The sequence below is a fragment of the Carassius auratus genome, chromosome 29 (assembly GCF_003368295.1).
Source record: "Carassius auratus strain Wakin chromosome 29, ASM336829v1, whole genome shotgun sequence".
Classification (NCBI taxonomy): domain Eukaryota; kingdom Metazoa; phylum Chordata; class Actinopteri; order Cypriniformes; family Cyprinidae; genus Carassius; species Carassius auratus.
The window spans coordinates 19,483,499-19,504,854 of record NC_039271.1 but is presented as its reverse complement, the minus strand read 5'-3'; the positions used below and the strand labels follow the sequence as shown (position 1 = coordinate 19,504,854).

Below are 21,356 nucleotides of genomic sequence, written 5' to 3'. Positions count from 1 at the left end.
TACTAGTAACAATTCATTTAAGGAGCTCTACTATTGAATTCTTACTAGTAACTACGTCAATAAGAGAACTCTCTAAATAAATGTTTACTATTTACAACTACATTTAGAGAGTTCTCTAATTCTATTTTTACTAGTAACAATTTAATTAGAGAGCTCTTTAATTCCATTACAGAGCTCTGCAATCAAACATATCTTTAATGTATTTTTTTTTTTTTTTATGAGTAAATCATTGAATTAAGCCCAGACTCTTTTACCAGGTGAGATCAACATTCGCGATGAAACAAATACGTATGTGCAAACTGTAATGAAGCAGAGATCAGTTAGTTCCTCACTTTCCGCGCTGAATCTGAGATTGTTCGCTAGCTTCAGTGAAAGTTAACGAGCTTAGCGTTTTCGACTCATACATTACACGTCACACCCTGATGTCACGTGTCTTTACGGGACCTTTACAGATTGTGTGTGAACCATAGACTGTATAAAAACATGGACGTAGTGTCCGTGACATCACCCGTAGACTCCTGAAGTGTGTTTTTGAAGCCTAAAGTGTGTAGAGCGGGCCGTCGCCATCTTGGCAGCGCGTCACCAAAATCAATCAAAAATGGGCAAAAAGGCGGGAGCTACTTGCTGAAGCCACGCCCACTTAGCTCGACGGCAGTGTCAGCAGCGGCATCCAACCTGTCACTCAAGTGGCTATGCCCTTAATTATGCAGAACTTTAAGTCTTAATATAATTTAAACGGATGAGTCATAAAAAAATTCACCCCCTCACAGTTGTCACGATGGGCAAAATTAAACAAAAAAAAACGTTTTTTCCTGCTGTAAAGTTGGGCATTTTAACATGTGGAGTCTATGGGACTGACTCCCTTTTGCAGCAAGCCTCAAGCGGCCAGTCGATGAATTGCAGTTTTAGTCACTTCCTCATTGGCCTCATGAGAGAGAGCGGGAGGTTGGCGCTCGGTGTGAACACACGCACATTTTCCGGGTAATCACTGGCAGTGTGAAAGGGGCAAAATTTTGCGAGGGACACATTACCCGTGTATTTTCCGGAACCGCAGTAATTCCATTACAGAGCTCTGCTATTAAACATATCTTTAATGTCTTTTTTACGAGTAAATAATTGAATTAGAGAGTTCTGTAATTGCATTTTTATTAGTAAGAATAAAATTATACAGTGCTCTCTAATAGGAATTGTTAGTTGTAAAAATTTAATTATAGAGCGCTCTAACTGTAATTCTTATCAGTAAAAATTTAGTTGTAGGGCACTGTTATTAAGAATTAATGGAAGTCAATGGAAACTAGTAAAAATCTATTTGTTTAGCTCTCTAATTAGAATTGTTACTGGTAATAATTGAATTATAGAGCTCTGTAAATGACATTGTTACTAGTAAAAATGCAATAACGACGAGTAACGCTGGGAATATTTTAAGATAAAACGGCTTGCCATAGTCTCGCTTATTTAATACATTTCTTATGAATAAATCCAAGGGGCGGGGCTTTGCCGCAGATATAGATGAGGCGTATTTCTTCTCCATGGAGTGCCGTAGAAATGGTCCTGCGCTGCCAACAATATATTGTAGAAGCGACTCACGTATTTATTTAAGCGGTGCAATTTGTCCGGTGTGTTTGGAGGGGACGGGATCTTAGGAAATAGGTCGTGCATGGGAACAGCAAGACCGTTATAACCGCTTCTGCACAATTATATCTACACCGGATACCGGGAAATGAGCCACACGCGAGCAACGAACTGGATACCGTCTACACGCGGAGCTGTCAGCATAAATATATGATGTGTTTCATCTGATTTGATCCTGTGCTTTCATTGCATCGATATTCTTTATCTATGGCCGTTCTGTCATCATGATATCGGGTGTGTAAAGGGGCGCGCGCGTGAGCCGCATCCGTGCGAGGTGCATCTCAACATGGCAGGTAACGAAAATGACTCTGTACGGTGCCATTCACCTTTTGTATCTTTGCATGTCGATGCCAGTTTAAAAATACCGTGAATGTGTGACATATGATCTGGGTTTTGGGAGATCCCGCCGTTATGTGCGTCTAAAGATGCTGTTTTTCTATTTTTGACCCTGTGCATGCGCTTAGTCTGTTCCTACACCCGCCCTTTTCCATCTGTACCGCTATTTATCTACTTCAGATCAAACCCGTTATCACTGTAACGTTACCTGTCTGACAAGATGCGCGCGGTATTAACCTCACGGGAGCCCTGGGCCGCGCGCACTGATGATCTGTCATTCTAACCTACATTCTCACAGTGTGGATAGTGACTTTATGGCGTTATAGGTTTGCATGGCATCGATGAAAATATACATGCTACGAATGATGCATGTATGATAGATGGATAGATAGACAGATAGATAGTAGAACTGTAAAAACTGTTAAAAATGATTTTTTATTATTGATTAGTTGTGAAAAATGCAAATTGAAAATTATTTCACTACTATTTTTTCAGTATAGACGGACAGACCATTTTTAAATATTTTAAAGACTGATTTCCTTTTGATACATAGAAATTTTGCTTTTAGTGATGTTTGGATATTTTATTGTGATCTTGTGAGTTCAGATATAAAGCATTTGATAGACAAAATGCAAAAATACAAATTTAAATATGATTTGCATCAACATGAAAAAAGTAATTCATTTGACATTTAGAAAATTAAAACAATTATAAAAGTAAAAAGTTATAATTCATATTAAAATCACAGACCTTTAACTTTAACCTTTAAAAAACAGACTTTTTTTAAAACTATTGACTCTATGGTGTGGAGAAGCATCTATTTACAACAGATTACCCAAAATAAAATATAAACAGTAATAAGTGGCAATAATGGTAATATATATATATATATATATATATATATATATATATATATATATATAACTACAGTATATATAGATATATATTTGTCATTCTTGAATTGAAGTGATTGATTGATGTGGAGAGGATGATGGTGATGAAAGCTCTGACCTATGCAATGTGAAATTTAGCTTTACTCTCTAACAGATTATGTGTTTCTTCTTCTCACAGCAACGTATCGAAAAGGAAGGATATCAAGCGGGAACACCTGTGGCTATCCAGGGGACATTTTATCAGGGTCAGATGGCCTGTCTTGAATAAGAAACGTGCAAATATGGAGAGCTCCTGTTTAAGGATGGTCCTGAGGAGCTCGCGGCGACTGCTTGGATATTGCGTGCTTTTACTCGCCGCCACAATGTTGGTGGGATTCATGGCGATGTCTTTCAAACCCGTTGCAGGTATCTTATCACAGAGTGCACTAAAAGTTTGGCTTTAGGCTGGTACTTTTGCTTTTTTGTCACTTCCGTCACGTTTCATTTAGTTTCTGTGGACCTATTGTGAGTCAGAATCAGAAAAAGCAAGTCTTTTTCATCACAGACGATTTGAACGTCAGAGGAACGGTGGGCGTATGTATGAGTGATTCTCTCTTTGTGTGAATGATGTCTTTCGCAGTCGAGGCGAAGAATGAATGGGATTCACAGTGAATTGTATTAAGATGAGTGTGAGACAGATTCAACATTGAAGAAAGCACATATCTGCCCACAGAGTGAACTTATAATTATATATCCTTGAAATGACATGCTGACGATACTGATCAGAAATGGTCAGCTTAGTTTTTGATTGGCATCAAGAAACTTTAACATTCATAGAGACTTCCATTGCATAAAGTTTCTTTAAGAAAAAAAAGGTTCTTTAAATCAGCTGTTCCCACAGTGCAAAGACATTTTTTTTATTAAATAAATAAAATATTTTCTTTCTTAGTCTTTTTGTCTTGTTTTCCAGTACAAACATCTAATTTTTTTTAGATCAATATATATATTTAAAAAGCAAAATAACCTAAGATATTAAGTGTTGTTTTCTGAAAAAAAGATAAAAATTAAGTGAATGTTAAGCTTCAAACAACAAAAATATCTCCCATTGGGGAAAGTTAAATAACTTAATTCCAACAAAAATATGTTTATTTTTCTTTTCTCTTAGGCAGATATTTTTTCTTGATTTAATCAGAAGCTTATATATATTTATATATATTTAAATATATTTATTTTAATTATTATTCTGACCAGACCTATTCGAGACAGTCTAAGCCACAAAGCACCCCGTTTTTATAGCCATATTAATTCAAAATATGAATTTAAAAAGTAATATATAATATAAAAAAATATTAAAATATGAATTTTATATTTAGCTTTTTTCAACGTACAACCCCACACACAGGAAACCCTGCTTTAGATTATTAAAGTGTTCTTTACAAAAAGAAAAAAAAGAACCGTTCACGGAAAGGTGAATGGTTCTTTTAAGACAGCAAACCCCCTTTTAAAAGCTTTATTTTTAAGATAGTTGCTCAGTAACTGGAGACAGCAGGCTGATTACCTTGAGCATGTTTACGCTGGTAACACATCTCTGTAAGACACACACACACACACACATACACAAAACCCAGACAGATGGATGAGAGTGTCTCAACACTCTCTGAAAGGGAAGATACAACTTTCAAACACACACCCACTTCATCAGATACACGCACACACACACACACAGTCGGACAGGATGGGGGTTCATTAGGAGTCACACACCCCGGTGAGCCCACAGCTGTGATGTAAATGTGTCCTATCGTGCAACAAGCCCCCCATTAAATCCATTGATCTTGCTTTGAGGAGTGGAGTCTCTCTCACACACACACCCTTTCTCTTTCTGTGGCTCTGGTATCTGATGATCGTCATTGATGATTGGATTTAGGAACATCAAAGCTGTAATAATGTGCTGCTATTCATAGATGCAGTTTCTCCTCAGTTTTCTCCTTTATGCCTGGGAATCTGTGTCAGTGGAATCCGCATACGTGTGTACGTGCCCACGTGAGCTCATTCTGTCGGTGTGAGAAATGCCTGTGTGCTCTCTCTGCTGCGACTGTAGCATACTGATGAAGCGGTCGGCGTGTGACATACTCCTGCAACACACACACATGCATCACACAGCATCACCATGGAAACACCTCGCCTGACCACGCCACAGAGCAATTCATAGGACTCTGTCTGTGTGTGTGTGTGTGTGTGACAGGGTCTCTCTTTCCCCCTGTGTGAAGTTGTGTTCTCTGTTGGGATGCACTGACAGTTAACTGAGTCTGAAGTTAATTACTGAAGTTATTTCGCATGTCGTTCCCCAGAGCGGTTCTTCCCACGGTTTCGACGCACATACATTAGAGCCTTCATAGACGGGATGTTGTACATGACTAGATTTAAAAGGGACGATTTATCCCAAATCATTTTTCTCGCCCTCATGTAGTTACAAATCAGTTGGGCTTTATTTCTTCTGTGAAAGAAAATATTTAAATATTTGACTGTTTTATTTGTCCATATGATGAAAGTCAGCTGACCTCAGAGTTCTTCAGATTATCATCTTATATTTGTTTTTCATATATTTTTTATTAAACAGAAATGTAGATTTGTAATGTAATGAGGTTCCAGCTTGCTTATACAAATGAGAAATGAGAAAAAAATGAGAAATTTAACACATAAATACAATCAAAACAGTGCTATTTTAGTGTCATTGAGATGCTATAGATTTATTAATATTATGGATTAGTTTTTGTATTTCCCTTTTTCACATTAATTTTAAAGTTTTTTTTTTTTTTTTTTTTGACTCAGTTTTAGTCAATTTAGTTCCAGTAAATGTAATAGAGTGTTTTTTTAATATTTTGTTTCAGTAAATATTGTAATGGTTTTAGTTTATTCTAAATATTTATTTATTTATTTAATATTCGCTTATTCCCTTTCTGGACCTTGAACGTTTCAGTTGCATTGCTGTCTGTGCAGGGTCAGAACGCTATCGGATTTCATCAAAAATATCTTAATTTATGAAGCTACAATACTTTTTGTGCGCAAAGAAAACACCGCTTTGTGTTTTCAGAGGAAACATATACTGTATTAACTAGCAACATTTGATATCTGATGAATGATTGGCACACAGCTCCAGAAATATTTATTTTATTTGAGTCGGTAGTGTCATTATGACTCACTAAACACACAGATGGATGGAAAAGTGCTTTTTTTAACAAGATAGACAACTTGATATTTGGCCTGAGGAAACATGATGGGGCATGTCTATGTCTGCCGCTGTCTGGTACCATGAAGTTTGAAGTTCACCACTGAAGTTTCGACTTCAGTTTGCAGTGATAGAGGATGTCTGTCTATAAAGCATAAGTCCATATTTGATACTGTACAGTGTATGTGATGTTGACTTCTTCTTTCTCCCTCTGGGTCCTCAGCTAGTGTGACACACTGGCCTACTAATGTCACTCAGCTGTGCTGTACTCCCCTGCTCCCTCACAGTGTGCCATTCAATCAGCCTCATTACCCACAAACCCTCTGTTCTACCCTCAGCAGCCCACAATGCAGATGAATCTGAGTCACATTAATAAAAAGGGCAGCTCTCAGAGCCAGCCTCAGTACCATATGGCTCATTGAAATAAAAAAACAGCGTCATATTTATTGTTACAGTAAGACTTATGATATGAGTTTTAGTTTGCTGTTGTATCAGTCCATGCAAAACCATAACACGATAATGATTTTTTTATGAAACAGTGCCATTTGTGTCTGTAAATGTAAATTATTGTTTTGTGTACTTTTAAGATTACATCCTCCATAGACACTGAGGGTGGTGTGTGTGCTAATATTCAGATTTTTTTAAATGGCTCATTTCTTAATTACCACCTCCAATTAATATGTGGTTACTGTATATTTATTGTTACCAGTGTTAGTATTGTTATATACTATTATAGCATTTTTTCAATATTTTGAATTAGCTTTTATGTTTATATTTTCAGTTTTCTTTTTAATTTTAGATTTGATGTGATGTGATTGTTACTGTCATATGCTATGTTTATATAGTATATTAATATAATATATATTAATTAATATAATATATTCAACATTTCACATTATTTTAACCCCATACAGTTTGGAATTCACATAATGTAAATATATAATGAGTAAGCTTCTTGAGGTCAATATCACTTGCTTAAATATGATCCATATGTTTATATTTTTTATAATAATTATTATTATTATTAGTAGTAGTAGTAGTTTTAGCATATTAAAATCAATATTTAGATTTTAATATTATATATTTAGTATTATTTATTTATAATTTTTTACTATATTTTTTTTCTTTTTCTTTTTGCATTATACTAAATAGAGCTGTAAGTCATGGGTCATAGGAACAATTTTTTTTTCTGTAAACGACCTAATATTTGTTCAAATATCTTCAGCTTTCAAAAGGCCTATTATTGCTCATGGAGCCTATTCATATCATGTAGATTTAGTTTGACTGATTTAGATAAATTTTGGATCGATTTTGATAAATGGTTTTAGATCAAAAGTTTAATACTCGTCCACAGAACTAGTTCCCACAGAGATGTTGTTAGAAATCACTGTGTCTCCAGTCTGGGCTTTCTTCAGTACTGTGTGTTATGAAAGATTTGGATGAGGTGTATTTACAATCTGTCCTTCTGCTGTTTGCTAATATTGCATTTCGTATGGTTTGGTTCTGTGCCATCCTGCAGACCACTCATGCTTTCTTTTCTTTTTTTCCATTCCTAAGTGGAGCTCCCATCCAACATGTCCAGAAGGAGCCTCAATCATCTTCCAACAAGAGCACGTTCACCTCCTGCCTTATCTTCATCATCATCATCTTCCTCATCTCCTCATCACTCTGAAAGAACCAGGCGTCCAGCTCTTACGCCTCCAGGTGCCAAACAGCCCTCATCCCCTGGTCACCATGACAGTGCCTCCAGCATAGATCCCACCCCGTCCCTTGGATCCGAAGGGTCGGGTAACGTAGGTGATGGGGCCCAGGGCATCCACCTGCTGTTAAGGCCCCCAGACCTTCTAACGCCAAGCCAGATGCCTCCCCTCCATGTTGACAGACCGCCGACACCAGCCCCCCCGACCCTGGTGACCCCCGAAGACCTGTATCCCATCCACTCCGCTGAGGTGGACTGGGGCTCTGGAGACTACCTTGAAACTCTTACTTTCATGGGATCAGAAGGGGAGGAGTTTTCTCTCGTCACCGCCCTTCCTACGCATGGATATGATCCGTATGATACGGACGATGAGGCCACGGTCAGCTACAACACAGCTTTCCCCTCTCGTCCCATTCTGCCCCTCTCATCCAGAGACCTCCAGCCCAGCGTGACTGTAAAATATGGGACTAACTTAAGGACGGCCCATCCTACTGATCCCCGCCTCCCATTAGCTCCTGACTCCGCCCATGAGAACGATATGGACGATGATTTGGATTTCGATTGGGCTGAGCTTTTTCCCATTGAGCCGACTGAAATGCTGCTTCCCGATATGAACAGTTTGGAATACTACAACACATTGCAAGCCAAAGAGAATGCTAGTATTGCGAGGAATAGGACACACCCTCATATTACCCCAACACACACTGTGGGACCCACTCAAACTCCCACTGCAACATTGGGAAGAGTCCCAGATGAAATCAAACGGATGACTCCTCAACCTATTCCACCCCAAAAACCTACGAAGCCTCCAATCCCTTCAACCACTCAGACCCAACAACCTCCTAAAGGCCCAGATAAGGGTGTTACTTCCATACCCACATCCCATGTGGGCAAAACCCGACCATCAGTGCCAACCTCCCTGCCTCCACCCGGCACCTCAGAGGGTCCAGTAATACAAGCTGTCACGCTGAAGCCCCCTGCTACAAAACCCCGTATGACCACCATCAAAACTACCATCAGTACTACAACTACAACTAAATCCACAACTACCAAAAGCCCAACGCCTAAAACCCCCAGAATTCCTCAGTCCATCACACCCCGACAGTACGTCTGCAATATCACCAAACCGGACATGTACCTAGTCAGAGTGGGTAAGATAATATACACAATATTATGGTTATAATATTAGTTATTTGCCGTTTTTAGAGTATTTTATATTTATCATATTATTTAGTATTATTGTGCACATTCATTTTCTTTATTTTTACATTTAGTTGATTTTTTATTTAAACCGCTAATAGCATGATTTAGTTGTTTTAATGATTTATATTTAACAGTGTTTTTCTACAAGATTTTTCTGATGGTTATATTCTCTTGTATATTTTAAAACAATTAATTAAAATGTTAATTTATTTATAACAAAAAAAATTTATCGATCTGGCTCAAGTGGTAGAGCATTGCGTTATCAGCGCAAGGTTGTGGGTTCGATTCCCAGGGAGCACATGTTAGGTAAAAAAATGTTAGCCTGAATGCACTGTAAGTCACTTTCGATAAAAGCATCTACTAAATACATTAAAATTTAAATAATTTAATGTTGTGATGGCTAAATTCTTTAGAAAAAAAAATTAATATATGATTTATTATTTAATTTTTTTGTATTATATATTTTTTTATATTATATATTTCGATATATATATATATATATATATATATATATATATATATATATATATATATATATATAAAACAAAATTTGCATGCTTGCAGGCATGCCTAGTGGGTCATCGGTGGCGTTTGCCAAAGCTCATGTGCGGGAGATTCTTCGGCGAGAGTTCAATCGTTCAGTGGAGCTCCAGGTGAGTGTGTCAGATCACAACAGATCACACATCAGCTGTTTACCTCTAGGATCACTGAGGTCTATCTGTGCCATCTATCCAGGTCCTCAAAGCCCCGCCCAATTTCATCTTCCGGGCCGTTTCCGGTCCACTGGTGTACACTGCTATTTCAGTCATTAATGCTGTCCGCCAATCAGTGCACAGCACTTCCTCTTCTTTCATACTGTCCGTCACAACCATATATGCAGTGCCTGATTACAAACATCAAGTCCACACAGGTGAGAGAGACACAGTATAACCAGTAAACGGCATATTAACATGTGGATAATGAAAAACTGAGCAATTATTATCAAATAAATAATATGCCTTTTATGTAAATGCATAATATCATATATAAATATTCAATCTATATTTTAAGAACGAGTGTTAAGTTAGTTGGTTTGCCTTGCAGTGCTGCAGTTTGTTCCGAGTCATGTGGATGTGCGTCTGTGTAGCTTCAGCGAGCGTGTGGAGAAGGGGCTACTCATGGCGTATGCGGAAGTACGCAAGCGTTCGCAAGAAAATGGAGATTTCACAGTTCATGTACGTAAATTATATTATAGGGCAGTTGACAAAAGCACATTCCAAATAAAACGTTTGCACACTTTACATATCACTGTTCTTTCTTGAAAAGCTTAAAAATATCCTATAGAATTATTTGTATTTCATCCATTTAAATAGTATTGGTAATGTTGTATGATTGCTTGTCTAGATTGTGAATATCACTAGCAGCCTTCCTAAGGGTCAGAGGCAGCAGAAGGCACCGGTGGACATCACGTTTGCCGTGCGTGATTCCCAAGGCTTCCTAACGGGATCGGATGTGAGTGGTCACATGAGGCAGCTCAGCGCTGTGGAGTTCAGCTTCTACCTTGGTTTTCCTACCCTGCAGATCGCCGAACGTGAGTCACACATTTGTCTCAATATCTCATGAACTTTATTCATGATTCGTTTGATCTTATTCTCAATTTTGGTCTTCCAGCTTTTCATTATCCTGAACTGAATGTGTCCCACCTGTTACACACATCCTGGGTGAAAACAGGTATGTGGGTGTGTTAGAAATTCCAATCAAAATGATCTTGAGACATACATTTATTATTATTATTATTATTATTAAATGTCTAGTATTTTTCTTCTGTGATTTAGATTTTTTAAATCTTGGAATCCAAAGTAAACAACCTAGACTTAACACATTTTGATGTATTTTTTGACCCATAATTATAATAATATATACAATATATTAATAGTTCTCACTTAGCTAATATAGTTAGTACCATTTGAGAAAAACATTCATTGGGATTTATAAATATTAAGTAAGTAATATTATTTTTGAGGTGAGTTAGTATAATAATTGTTCCTTTTTTTAATATAATTAATTAAAATCAGAAAATCAAAAATAGATTTTTCTTTGATTTATTTACGCCCTGTATTAAATTCAATATTATGATCTAATATTTCTCATTATAAGTCTGTTAATAGTACAGGCACTTTTAAATGTTTATTTTACTAAAAGATGTCAGGAAGATTTACACCAGTCTATAATTTATGATTATTATAATTTAGTACTTCATACATCTTTCTTTTTTTTATTTTTTTTATGTGCATCTATCCTAGTGTTACTCGGTGTGTTGGACCAGCGTGTGAATGAGAGGACCTTCCAGGCCAAAATGGAGAGGCGATTAGCACTGCTGGTTGGAGAGGGACTTGGGATCGGGGTTAGCAGTCGACGATGGAGAAGAGCTACTAGTGTTGGCAACAACAGTGTTCAGGTACATCCAAACACATTAGTGTACACAGTTTGCTTGTCTTTCCTATGCATCACATAAGCATGAACCCCGTTGTGCCTCAGATTGTGCGAGTGTCCCGTCTGGATGGCCCGGACTACCCGCTAGAGCTGGTGTATTTTGTGGAAGCGGGGTCAGGAGAGAGGCTGCCAGCTCAGGCCACTGCGGCCATGCTCAACAGACTGAACCTGCAGAGAGCCGCCATCGTACTGGGCTACAGAGTACATGGAGTTCTGGCCACACGTGAGTCAAAGTTGTATCAACCAAAGGCCGTGACCAACCAAAGAGCTAGCACCAATTAAAGCAGACTGTGTTGTCATCTTGCGTTGCATGCATCTGCCTAAAGAATTACACTTGAACACACCGCAAACTACATCCAACGGCCAATTAGAATGTATGTTCTATGTCTGCATGAGAGGAAGCAACAAGTGGCAGTAGTCAGATAGGGAAAACAAAACTTGGACCCCAGCCCCAACATTTCTCCAGTAACTAATAGAACGTTTGTTTAGAGTTATCCATCCTTTAATAATGTTTTCAAAATGTTAGCACAAAAACATCGTTTATATGCGATACATAGAAAAAAAAATATTTTGTTTGACATTCGGCTAACATTTTTTTAAATAAAAAAAATAAAAATAAGTAAAATTCCTTTAATGTTTGCAAAATGATCAAATGTAATGTTTTCTTAATGTTAACGCATAAACCGGAAAAAAAAACATTTTTAAAAAATTAAAATAAAAATGGACGTTCTGAACATACAGATGTATTTTTTCAGTATTTTTTCAGAATGGGAACATTAGACACAACATTAGGAGATCATTTCAAAGTAACATTCCCATAATATTTGCAGAATTATGAAATGGAATGTTTCCTTAACATTAACGCATAACCTTTTTTTTAAAGAAAAACCTTGAAATTTTGAACGTTCAGAAATAACGTTTTCAGAACTTTCTTAGAACATATTTATATTAGCTGGGACTGTGGATATACAAACTGGAAATAAAGTACCACTTGCTTTACATTTTGAATATGAATCATGCTGATCATTTGGTCTTCACTTTCTTAATTTCAGACGTCCTTATAAAATATTTGTGTATTGGAATGCTCAGGTAAGATGAAGATATAAAAATAGAAGAGCTTTCTGTTGGTGTCCTCTTGACTTAAATTTTTTCTTCTTGTGCACTGGTTCACTAATCTGATCAGAGTGATCTCTCTAAATGTCTGCCCAACACGATTCAACATGCTTAATCGCCCAAAAAGTTGCCAGCTGTGTCCAACTAGTGCTAATAATGCAGGACACACAGCCAAAACAGGGCTGACAGATACTCAGCGACTATGACTTTGACTGACCGGATGTGTCACAGCCTTAAAAAAAGATGTGTTTTTAAGACACTTTTTAATGAAGCAAATGTATGATCTTTTTTGTGTTCCAGCTGTGGAGAAGCTGGCCCTGGCGCCCTCTGAGACTCAGCCCAGTAACGTGTGGCTGATCGTTGGAGTTGTGGTCCCAGTTCTTGTGGTCATCCTCATCATCATCATCCTCTACTGGAAACTGTGCCGCTCTGAGAAGCTGGAGTTTCAGCCTGACGCCATGAGCACCATCCAGCAGAGACAGAAGGTTGGGGTTACCGTGTGTGTGTGTGTGTGTGTGTGTGTGTGAACGTTTTGCCCACTCATAGACACTCCATGTGAAGTGACTGTGCTCATTTCTACTCATCCATGTCAAGGGCTTTAACGGAAAAAGGAGCTGATTTGCAACAGTCATTTTGGTTTGTTGTATGACATTTATTGTCCATTCATGTGTTTGTCATTTTAGCTGCAGCCTCCCAGTGTTAAAGGCTTTGATTTTGCTAAGCTACACCTGGGGCAGCATAGTAAGGATGACATCATGGTAATCCAAGAACCCGCCCCTTTACCACCGCCGGTTAAAGAGGCCACTCCCTCAGAGGGCGGAGAATTGAACACTCCAAAATCGAAGAGCTCATCTACAAAAGCATCCCGCGCAGCACGGAGAAGAGGCCGGTAAGGAACTGTCTGTGATCATGCACCATGATGTTTGGATTGTGTGTGAGCATATTCTACTTAAATCAATTAAATTTAAGTATTGTCTATATAGTAGTTTGTGTAACTTTTATTTATATATTTTCTGGTTTAATTGTAGTGTCATTTTATTATGTGCAATTGTTATTTTTATTTGTTTTTGTTTTATTTTTTAAATATTGCTATTTAAGTTCTATTTTTATTTCAGTTTAAGTGATTATTTATTCCCATTTAGTAATTGTAAGCGCTTCAATATATTTCAGTTAGTTGCCAAGGCAAGTCATTTGGTTTCATCTTTATTTTCATAATCAGCCTTCAGTTTTAGTTTATGTGAACGATACAAACCCTGGATTTTTTTTTTGACTCATAAAACATTTTTTTATTTATATATTTATTTTTTCCCAGATTGTCTCCATCTGATGGAGATTCTTTAGGAAGTGAAGCATCCAGTGGTAGAGAATCAGCAGAAGAAAGCACCAGACCTGCTGTGACGCCAAGTGACAGCAAACCCCAACATCGCAAGAGCAAGCATGGTACTATATGACAAAAAAACACACTAATTGTAGTATAATATATTAATTTGCTATATTTTTATACTATATATGAACTATTAATAATTAAAAGTATAATATAAAGTTGATTTATAATGATTTGTATTGTGAAAAAAATCAATAATAAAAAATGTAAAATGATTACAGTAATTTAAAAAAATATTTTTTTAAATAGTAATGAATTATTATTATTACAATTATAATTTTTTAAAAATCCAACTCTTTCTCTCCTACTCTTATTCCATTGATTCATCAGCAAAAAACAAACTTGGTAAGTGTCTTTACCCATAGACATGTTGCATTTGTATATTGTTAGTTACACGTTTGTGACCTTTGACATCTGGCCTTGATGTTCAGGTGCTCAACCTGGAAGTGGTGTAGATGAGCAGTTGTCCTCATCGTCCATATTTGAGCACGTGGACCGTCTGTCTCGAGGTTCATCAGATGGAACACGCAGAGTGTCCAATAAGATCCAGCTCATCGCCATGCAGCCCATGCCAAGCCCTCCCTCACATCCATATAACCAAGCCCTGAGTCCAAACCTGACAGACAAGATGCCTGATGGAGCAATGGTCAATAGTGAGGTTAGGAAACTGTTCTTTGCAAACATACACTTGCTCAGACCTTAGACACACAGATGTGGCATTCACATGATGTTTAACCCTCTGATACATGAAGTCCACTATAATGAAGGGTCTGTAAAAGCTTTTTTGTGTGTTAAATCTTCATCCATCTGTGCTGTTTTTAATCACTGTGCTCTTTTTTGTATTAATTTATGACATATATGAGATACGTATTTACAACATAAAATCAAAATGGTGAAAGTGGTGATGCAAGTTCCACTGAATACAGAGATGTGTAGCTCAAAAAAACATCATTTTGGGGAAATACAGGGATAAAAACGTATTTCCCAGAGAAACAGAATATTCAGCAAAAAATAATGTAGGATTTTATTTTCATGTCGTCTAAAAGAAAACATAGACAATTCATCGACAGTTCTTCCATCTGACACAGATTCAAGTGGCCTTGAGGCATAAATCTGAGATCGAACACCATCGCAATAAGATTCGCCTGCGTGCCAAGAGAAAGGGCCACTACGAGTTCCCCTCCATGGAGGACATCATGGCAGCGTTCGCCGACAGCTCCGAACAACAGCGAGTGTATCAGCAAGCCCAGGAACAGATACACAAGATCCTGCATCCTGAAGAACACACATCTTCATCGTGCGGAGAGCCACGCAAAAGGTCGGGATAAATAAATCTCACATGCACTGCCTGCAAAATATCTAGAGTTTGCCATCCAGGAAAATGTATGCAATTTGTTATTGAATTGCAGTTCCAAAGGAAGACGCTCTCCCAGACACAGACAAAGACAGAATATGAGTGGAAGCGGAAGTCTGAGAGACAAAGACCGTCTCATTACTGACGGAGATGCCACGTACAGGAAGTACCCTGGGGTCAACAATGTGGCCTATGTGGTAGGACACACACACACATGCACATGACTTCGCTCAATTAAAACACAAACTCATCACTCCTCTCCCTGTAGTCCGATGCAGATCAGCTCCCAGATGCAGGAAGCCCTTCTCCTACTGATGAGGTGTTTTTAGACCCTGGCTCACCACCGTCAGGCCCCGCCCCTGCTCCGCCCGCCTACGTCGCCCCTCAGCCCACCATCGAAGAAGCCCGGCAACAGATGCACTCCTTATTGGATGATGCGTTTGCTCTCGTCTCACCTTCTTCTCAAGGAAGCTCCGCTCCTCTAACATTTACTGGTGTTACGGCAGTCACTGGCGTCGGAGGAGTCAGCCCCGGTCAACCCTCCAGTCCGTCCTTACGTCCTGCACGCCAGTGGGGCTCCTCTTCTTACCCAGCAGCCCCTGCACACAGTCCTTTCTCTGCGGTGCGTGACTTTAGACATTTGAATGATGGAATCCAAGTTATGTGAAATTTAATTTAATTTTTCTCTACTCTGTAGAGGTATGCCGAGTTAGGAATGTCTCCCACATCGGTCCAAGGTTTACTGCAAAGGTGAGGTGGATTCTAGAAGGTTTTATGGAGTAATCTAGCAAGAGAAGTCAGGAGGAAGTTGAAAAAAAAAAAACATGAAAACATGGAAAGAGGTAAATTGTTCCTGTAATATTTACTCACCAGTTTGTTTGTATAATTTGACAGGCAGACGCAGGGCTCTGGGTATGTGGTGTCAGCAGAGATGCAGTCAGATCCTGGATACTCCAGCAGGGGGCAGTATGGAGAAGAGATGTCATCGTCTTCTCGGCCCCGACCAGTAGGGGGCAGCACAGGTAAAGGTTTTATTAATCATTTAATGTGGCCCTGTCCCGAATCGCACCCTAAACCCTCACGGTCTTCCTCTAAGTACACACTGAGTCGAGTAAAAGTCTGCTGGGTAGCTCGCCTCAGCAAAAGTGTGAATAGCGTCCACAAAGGGGGGCGCTCACGAGCACCCTTCTGGAAGCGAAAGGCAGTCATTGTAAGTCCGCTAGACTGCAAATGCACATGAAGTGTGCTATTTGGGACAGGGCCATTGTGTGGTTTCAGTGGTACAATAATTGCTATGTGTTGTGTGTTTAGGTGCACAGTTGCATCAGCTGACACAAGTGGGCTTGTCAAGTCGGATTGGATTATATCCTGGAGTTGGCCGTAGTGTATCTGGACCTTCAGGATCAAGCTGGGCCCAGTACCGCTCAGATGAGGAGATTTCCAGACCAGGATCCAACCGAGAGGCTGTAAATCAAACATGCACATTCATAATAGTATATGTAATAGTATATATCATAAAATATGGGATATAATAAAATCCCAAAATTGTACTATTGGTTTACCAAAACATTGCCTTCAATAAAAGTAATGAAAGAAAATAAGTTTATTATTAATTCAAATTAATTCAAATAATTGCATTGATTTTCTAATTTTATCAAATTTATTTAAAAATTATTTTATTAATTATTTTTTATACAAATAATTCAAATGTATATTTTAAATGTGTATATATATTTATTATTTATGTATATTTATTTATAGAGTTTTTTCTGAATTGTTGGATTTTTGTCCCGCCCTCTCTGATTCTCACAGTATATATTTAAATTGAATTAATTAAAAGTTTATTTAGTTTAATTATATATTTTTTTATTTAAAATGTAGATTTAGATTAATATATTTATATAGTGTATATTTAATTTTTTATTAAATTTTTTATAAGATTTTTAATACATATATATATTAAGTATATGTATATGTTTTTATTTTACCAACATTTTTTTGTATTTATTCATTATTTCTCTCTCCCTCTCTTTTTCTTACAGATACTGACATTCCCAGAATACTCTTCTTCGCCAGTATTCCAGATGCCCAGGACGTCCCTGCAGGATCCCACCACACCCCAGGGTCACATGGAAACCTCGAGCGTGGGGTACATTGCCCCTGAGGAGCGTTCTCCACCCCCTCAGTCCTCTGCCTCTCTCATCAAGGCCATCAGGGAAGAACTCCAGAGACTTTCTCAGAAACAGGCTGCTGTTATCAGCTACCAGAGTTGAGAAAGACCATCCCGAAACCCCAGTCCTGGTTAAAATCCCAACACAGCTCTGTGGTTGAGAAGCTGCTTCACAAAAAAATCCAAACCAAAATCTTCAAATTCAAGTACGGCTGGTCTGTTACATATGAAGAATTCCTCGCATTATCTTCCAAACTTGTATTGCTAGGAAATCCGCAATTTAAATTCTGCTGCTGACATGCAGCAAACAAACTTAAATACTCTCTCCTATAATTCACAAAAGAAAAAAAACTCACACTAAACATCATATACAGACTGTTTAGAAAAATAGACAGTTTCCCCAGACTCTTTCCTTCAGACTCTCAATTTGCATGCTGAGAGCTGTGAACATTCAAGACTTCGAACTGACTGTTGCTAATGTGAAAATCCCTCCCCTTCAGTTCCATGTCTCTCAAAGTGCTTCCTCCAAATGGGTCATCTTCATGTCTGCGGACTTCCTCTGGTGCTAAACATAATTTCTGGTCTCCGCCACAATATCACAATTCAGCCCTGTCTTATAACTCTGAAGTGGAGTCCTTCACTTTGGTTGCTCAGTGTTCTCCCATTTATCAACGGTGGCTAATCAAGAGGAAACAACCTCTGTTCCAACACCGAGATGCGAAATCAGGATAGCTTGATTTCTTATTTATTATAATTTAATTATGTTCCCTTATAAAATAAGTTTTAGCCAAATTCTAAGGCAGCATTGCATGATAATACCCATAATACATTCCAACAAGCATGGTGGACAAACAAGAGAGATATAATGTATTAAGTTATACTTCATTCAATAACATTCATATAAACATAAAGTGAGTTTTAGAGTATCACAGCGTTAGCTTAGCAACATGCTAATGTCAAACCTTGAACAGAGCAAGAAAATTTTTTGATTATAAAGTAATATGTCATTCGATAACGCTTATAAAAACTTAAAATGTGTTATTTTCCCCAACATTTGCAAATTCTATGTATTTTTTGTATTTATTTGAATATCACGCCATTAGCTTAGCAACATGCTAACGTCAGATTCTGGATGAGGCAAGAACATTTTTTGATTCTAAATGTATATTTAATTCCATAACGTTCATAGAATGTTTTATGTTTATACTTATTGGAATCAAATCTAAAATTTTGGAATGTAAAAGAAAATGTTGATTATATTTGATCAGTTACTGTACATTGAATTCAATAATTTTACCAAACATTTGCAAGTACTGTGTATTGTGTATCTTAGCAAAATGTTAATGTCAAAATCTTGGCAGGGAAATGTTGATTGTGTAATAATACATTCGATAACATATAATGTATTATTGTGCCCAACACAGAGTTCCGTGTACACTTATTAGAATATCATGCTATTAAATTAGCAATATGCTAACGTTAAACAATTGAAGTTAATTGCAAAATTTAGTCAGTTTGTGTTGCTGCCTATATAGTGTGTATCTAGGTTTTGGAACAGAGCTAATATCAGTCATGGTCTTCAGGTCTTGCCTTACATTTGAGCCCAAGGTACTTCAGACTCTGCAGGGGAGGGAAGAAGATATTTTGTTTGGATTGTAAACAGTGAAGTCACTCTATGTACTCTTGAGTTTTTGAGTCAACCCACATATTTAGATGATCAACAGGCGGCCTTAGCTGCCGACCAGCATGGTTCTCATGCCAATAACATCATGTTCATTTGTCCAAACTGTCTTCATCGAAAAGGTATCGAAGCAAGCATTCACAATGCCCGTGTGTAATCTTTTAAGCTCTTTTTGTCAGTGGGTTTTGAAAGTATGGCTGAGGTAGTTTCTCAGTTTACAGATATTCATTTTGCACATTTTCTCATCTTTGCACATTCATATCATGGTGATGATGGAAGTCAATCAGTTAAAGAGTTTATTGAAGAAAAGAGAGACAACTATAGTAACTATATAAATATATAAAGAAAGATATGAATTCATATAGAGATATTTATATTGCATATTGATGTATCAACTCATCAAGCACAATCTGATTATATGTTAGATTATATGTTAAGCATATTAGATTGTATTTATTTTTTATTGTTATGAAAGTGTTACATATTAAAGATGTGTGAAAAGTGTTGCTATGGGACTTTAAAAAAAGACCAAATCACTGTTGAGGCATATAGTTAATTTAGCTTCGTAATTTGGTAGGCATTCTCAATGGATTTTCATGTATTTGGTCATGTGCATTTACACAGATTTGAGGTAAAGTAAAGATTCCTGTAAGGAAATGTGTTGAGGTTGAAGGCCTTTATCACGATTCTGTTTTAATTCTCTGTCCTATTATTTCCTCTCTTTATTTTATTGATCAAACTTTTTTTTTCTCTTCTATTTTTTCCCAAACTGGGTTCCCACACTCAAAGCTTGAAAAGGGGTCATGAAAAGATAATCATAACTCCTTTAATTACTATATTATTTTCTGTAATACTACAACATATATCATTAGCTTAAAATGCTCTTTGCGAGTGCAATAAAATGATTTAAAAAATCTTTATTAAATAATCACAAATGACTTGAAAAGTCATGAGATTTTGTTGGCCAAAAGTTGTGGAAACCCTAGCTTCTTTCTTTGTTTTGTTTATTTACTTCTTGATATCTCAGTTTTTCTTACTTTTAAAATTGTACTTCCTTCATTATTTCCGTCTTTCTATCGATAGACTCCTGGCAGGCCTTAAATCAGGACGCATGTGAAGTGATGGATTACGCTTTATTTCTTCCTTGTTTATTTTGTGTGCTAATGTCTTGATGGGCATGCTAATAGTCTTAAAAAATATATTTGAAAATACTACAAACAAGCTTAATAGAATTTAGCCTTCTTTGAAAGACTACTATGTGATGGTTCACGAGACTAAAAACCAATGGTCAAAGCACAGAGAAACCATCCTGATCATCATCAAAAGAAAAAATGTTCAGTATTTTGTCATTTATAAACCTGAATAATATTTTTGAAAGTATTTGAAAATCAGTATTTATCAATATATCGTATAAAAAAAAAAAGAGTATTAATATGTAAACCGATATTTCTCCATATTTAAATATTCAGTATGTAGTTGACAAGTATGAGGCAAACATCATTGGAAGACGCCCCCCTTTCCCACTGTGCAAAGACCAACTGGGAATTTTTATTTATTTACTTTCGTTTTTATTTTAAATTTTTCTGATTTATTGAACTGTATGCATTCATAAAAGACTAAGTTGAGAATAAGAGAATAAGTGTTGTATTTACTGTCAGTTGATTAACAAGGTGCTACTCAACATGTGTGTGTGTGTGTGTGTGTGTGTATGTATGTGTGTGACTGTCTGAAACCATCAAAACCTTACAGCACTGAACTCAACCTTATCACATTTATAGCAATTACCGGTACAATGTAAAAGTTCAGAGAGTAAATGAATGCAATGTGTGTGTGTGTGTGTGTGTGCAAAAGTATACCTCCCCATCCCTATGTCGGTGCCATAGAGGATCTAATAGAAATGTGAATGAAATCTTACATAAAGTTCATTTTTCATTTCATGTAAACTACCTGAAATCTAATGACATCATTTTTTTTTGCTGATGCTAAGACCATCTTTGTGATCCTATCATTGAGGAATATGTATCTTTCTCTCAGTCAGTCTTATTTCTTTCTCTCTTGGTCTCTGCAAACAGCATCCTAGTATTTGATGTTTAATGTCTCTATATTGTTGTGTAAATTAAATAATAAACAATGTGCCGTCAATTATGTCTATTTTGTGTCAGTGCTGGGTAGAGGACATCTGTCTAATATATAGCATAAATTTTAAAAAAAGAA

The 21,356-nt window shown here is 37.1% G+C and overlaps 1 protein-coding gene across 1 annotated transcript; it reads left to right on the top strand.

Annotated features, from left to right (window-relative positions):
- Positions 1–1,498: 1,498 nt before the first annotated feature.
- Positions 1,499–21,277, top strand: LOC113048314 (UPF0606 protein KIAA1549-like). Its single transcript, XM_026210060.1, has 22 exons — positions 1,499–1,925; positions 3,040–3,266; positions 7,624–8,916; positions 9,533–9,621; positions 9,704–9,878; positions 10,052–10,182; positions 10,352–10,538; positions 10,619–10,678; positions 11,251–11,405; positions 11,486–11,663; positions 12,854–13,038; positions 13,237–13,442; positions 13,866–13,993; positions 14,268–14,282; positions 14,369–14,595; positions 15,026–15,255; positions 15,347–15,488; positions 15,560–15,913; positions 15,989–16,041; positions 16,186–16,313; positions 16,603–16,757; positions 17,334–21,277. The coding sequence occupies exons 2-22, from the start codon at positions 3,143–3,145 to the stop codon at positions 17,562–17,564; spliced, it is 4,446 nt and encodes a 1,481-aa protein (XP_026065845.1). The 5' UTR covers positions 1,499–1,925; positions 3,040–3,142; the 3' UTR covers positions 17,565–21,277.
- Positions 21,278–21,356: the final 79 nt, after the last annotated feature.